The 3,046-nt window shown below is 37.8% G+C and overlaps 1 protein-coding gene across 1 annotated transcript; it reads left to right on the top strand.

Annotated features, from left to right (window-relative positions):
* The first annotated feature begins 5 nt into the window (after positions 1-5).
* LOC110851197 (peroxisome biogenesis factor 10) lies at positions 6-1,724 on the top strand. The gene is made up of 6 exons (XM_022098872.2): positions 6-198; positions 285-438; positions 515-672; positions 768-1,064; positions 1,155-1,334; positions 1,418-1,724. Exons 2-6 carry the CDS (start codon positions 312-314, stop codon positions 1,625-1,627), a joined length of 972 nt encoding a protein of 323 aa, XP_021954564.1. The 5' UTR covers positions 6-198; positions 285-311; the 3' UTR covers positions 1,628-1,724.
* The last annotated feature ends 1,322 nt before the right edge of the window (positions 1,725-3,046 follow it).

The raw sequence follows: 3,046 nt of genomic DNA on the forward strand, positions 1-3,046 counted from the left end.
TGTGGAGGATTTGTGCTTGGGGAGCAACCACAGCCTGTCTCGTCACGTGACTCGTCCTCAGCGCTAACTTCGACCACTCCAGCCAACAGTGTCTGCACACACCACCTGCTTTCTCTCACCTCAGCCTAATGCAAATCAACAATCACAATAAACATTAAATCCATGCACTATTTAATTACCAGATAAACAACACAAAAAGTAGTAAAATATTTTAAACGAGGTTCAACATTTCAAGTCGTATTAGAACGTTTTCTACTTGTTGTTGTTGGATTTGTTACTTCCAGGTTTCTTTTAATGAGCTAAAATAAATTATGGACCCCACAATTAGAAAATTATTAACTGCTGGTCAAGCTGAAATTATAAGGTCGTCACAGAAAGATTCAGAGTTTATTAAACATTTAAATTCTGACTTGCAAGAAGTTATTCATTCCATTTTTGGTGAGTTGTTCATTCACCGATATTTGTGAATTTAGTTTTGAAAATTAATTTGATTACTTTGTATTTTGTTGTAAAGGTCAAAGGGTTAGTCAATCATGGAACAATGTGTGTTTAAGATTGTCAACGTTAGCCTATCATTCCCTTACAAATTTATGTGGTTTACAAACTCTTGGAGAGGAATATTGTGGAATTCTTCAAGTGGACGAGCTCGGGAGTCAAATACCTGGGAAAATTGTAAGAATTTATTGTCTCTTTGGACTAGTTATATATTTGCATGTTGACGTATGTTGAACATAATGTGTAGTAGTGACGTTGTTCTGTTGTTTCAGAGAGTCGGGAGTATGATTTTCTTTGAAACATTTGGGTACTCAACTGTAAAATTCGTCTCAAACTTGTTGGAGAAATATCTATCAAAATCCTCGACGTCTAGTAATAGTGTAGCTGGTCACATGCAAATCGATATCCAGCCTAAAAATAAAGATTGGTCCTCTTTCTTGGAAACCGGAAATGAACTTCTTCAAGTTTTTAAGCACTATTTGCCGTTCTTTATACAACTACATCTTGCACTTTTCTACTTTCAAGGAACATTCTACCATTTTTCAAAAAGAGTGTTGGGCATCCATTATGTAAGTCAAACTAAATGCCACCCATAAATTTCAGGTTTATTTTATTGGTCAGCTAGAAGTTAACTGAATTTACGTCTGTAATACTTTCAGCTCCTTGTAAGAAAATCATTTGCCAACCAAGATGATAGTAGTAGGCGCACCCTCAAATACCTAATGGTTATTAGTCTAGTTAACTCCTTCCTAACTTGTATAAATGATTCCATCTCGTTTTTTAAAAGTAAAAAAACTAAACTAGAAGCAGAGTCATCATTAAACAACGTTAGACAAGTTGTAAGTTCAATGCTTTAAATGTTGATTCACTTTTTGTCCTAGAATCATTGCAATGTATTTCTATTTGTCGTGTGTACTTACAGAAGCCATCATCTGAATCCGAGACTGAAATCGACATATCTAAACGTTGCACTTTATGCCTTGAAAAGCGGACCTATTCTAGTGTGACTCCTTGTGGTCACCTATTCTGCTGGGAATGCATCATTGATTGGACACGAAGTAAACAAGAGTGTCCTATCTGTCGGGACCCATTGCCTACTAATCGTATTGTTCCTCTGCAAAATTACATCTAGTTACACTACACCACATCATTGTTCTAGTCCAATATGCCAAAAACCTTCAACGAGATCAAATATATGTATATTTTTAATACACACTCTAGTAAAGAAATTGTTAATTGGTGTTAATCCATTTTTTCAATTGCATAGCAAATGACTATTTTCGTATACGAGATTGGCAATTTAGTATTTCTATTTCCAAATTGCAGATTCGTTTTACCCACACGAAGAATAGCCATTCGAAGAGGGAGCTAATCAGATAACATGATCATCTTGTCGCTAGACGCTAACCAACCAATATCTCCTTGCTTCTTCTACGACTTGGATTAACTTCCAAATTCCAGTTGCTTATGCACACTGTACATAGAACGGCATAGAGACTATGTAAAAGTGTCATCAAATTCGGGTGATCTCAACGCATCTCAATGTCGTGATCGTGAGTGAATGCATGCATTGATTGGCATATTGTGTTATTCATCGTCATGAAATATAATCTACTCTGCTATGCATATATTCCCATCGGGATCCGTGCGACATCACAACTCCACTCTGCATCTCTGTAAAGTAGGACAATCAATGTCATCTCAATTCCCAGAAGAGCAAAGTGAAAGTAAACAAGTTTTCCAATCTTTTCCAAATTCTCTTTTGGTATGGGATGAATAAGCCACGGACCGAAATTTAAATTTTGTAGTTTCTTTTTAATTGTGTTAGTCGACGACGCTGATATGTGACTCGAATTGCATTATTATAACCAAATCCATTCCACCAATAATTCAATCATTTATGTCTCTCTCTCTATACAATCAAGCCTATTATTCTTTCTTAAGACTGTTTCATAAGAACAAGCAGTCAAGGTCTGACCCAATCTCCAAGGAAGGACGAAATAAGTACATGTTGCAATTTCCAATCGATTCATACACCAAAAGAGATTGCATATGTACGATTGACAGTCGAACTGAACCTGTTGGTTACATGGCATGCAAGCCGTGGCATCACGTGATGTGGATACAGATGCAAATTTCCAACGAATATGAGTTGATGGAGAAAGTCGGGTGGTTGTCTAACAACGAAACCGGGTGCTTCAGGTTCGTGCCGTTGCCGCCGGGATGGTGAAAGCATACGAGGACTGTGGAACAAGGGCTGTGCGAAAATCGGGTCATTCAACTTATGTACGCTATACTATGACACGGGCCAAACTAATTGCCAATGAGTGTTTACTTAATATGAGATTGTCGGCATTTAACATTAATACAAATTAGTTGTTAGGTCTTGTTCTCGAACGTCCGTGGCGAATGAACCCAGTCCCGAACTCTGGAATGCATAATGCCCGGATGACGAGGATAAGTCACGCACGTCCCGTGCCACCACCACCATCACCACCTCATGCTCTACTCTGACGTGGTTTTCACCGTGTGCGAAATTTTGATAAAATTA

Source organism: Folsomia candida, unplaced genomic scaffold (assembly GCF_002217175.1).
Source record: "Folsomia candida strain VU population unplaced genomic scaffold, ASM221717v1 Fcan01_Sc006, whole genome shotgun sequence".
Lineage (NCBI taxonomy): Eukaryota > Metazoa > Arthropoda > Collembola > Entomobryomorpha > Isotomidae > Folsomia > Folsomia candida.

Coding starts and splice junctions, on each gene's coding strand:
- LOC110851197 (XM_022098872.2), top strand. CDS start 312: ATGGACCCCACAATTAGAAAATTATTAACTGCTGGTCAAGCTGAAATT. Junction 439..514: donor AGTTATTCATTCCATTTTTG/GTGAGTTGTTCA, acceptor TTTGTTGTAAAG/GTCAAAGGGTTAGTCAATCA. Junction 673..767: donor GTCAAATACCTGGGAAAATT/GTAAGAATTTAT, acceptor CTGTTGTTTCAG/AGAGTCGGGAGTATGATTTT.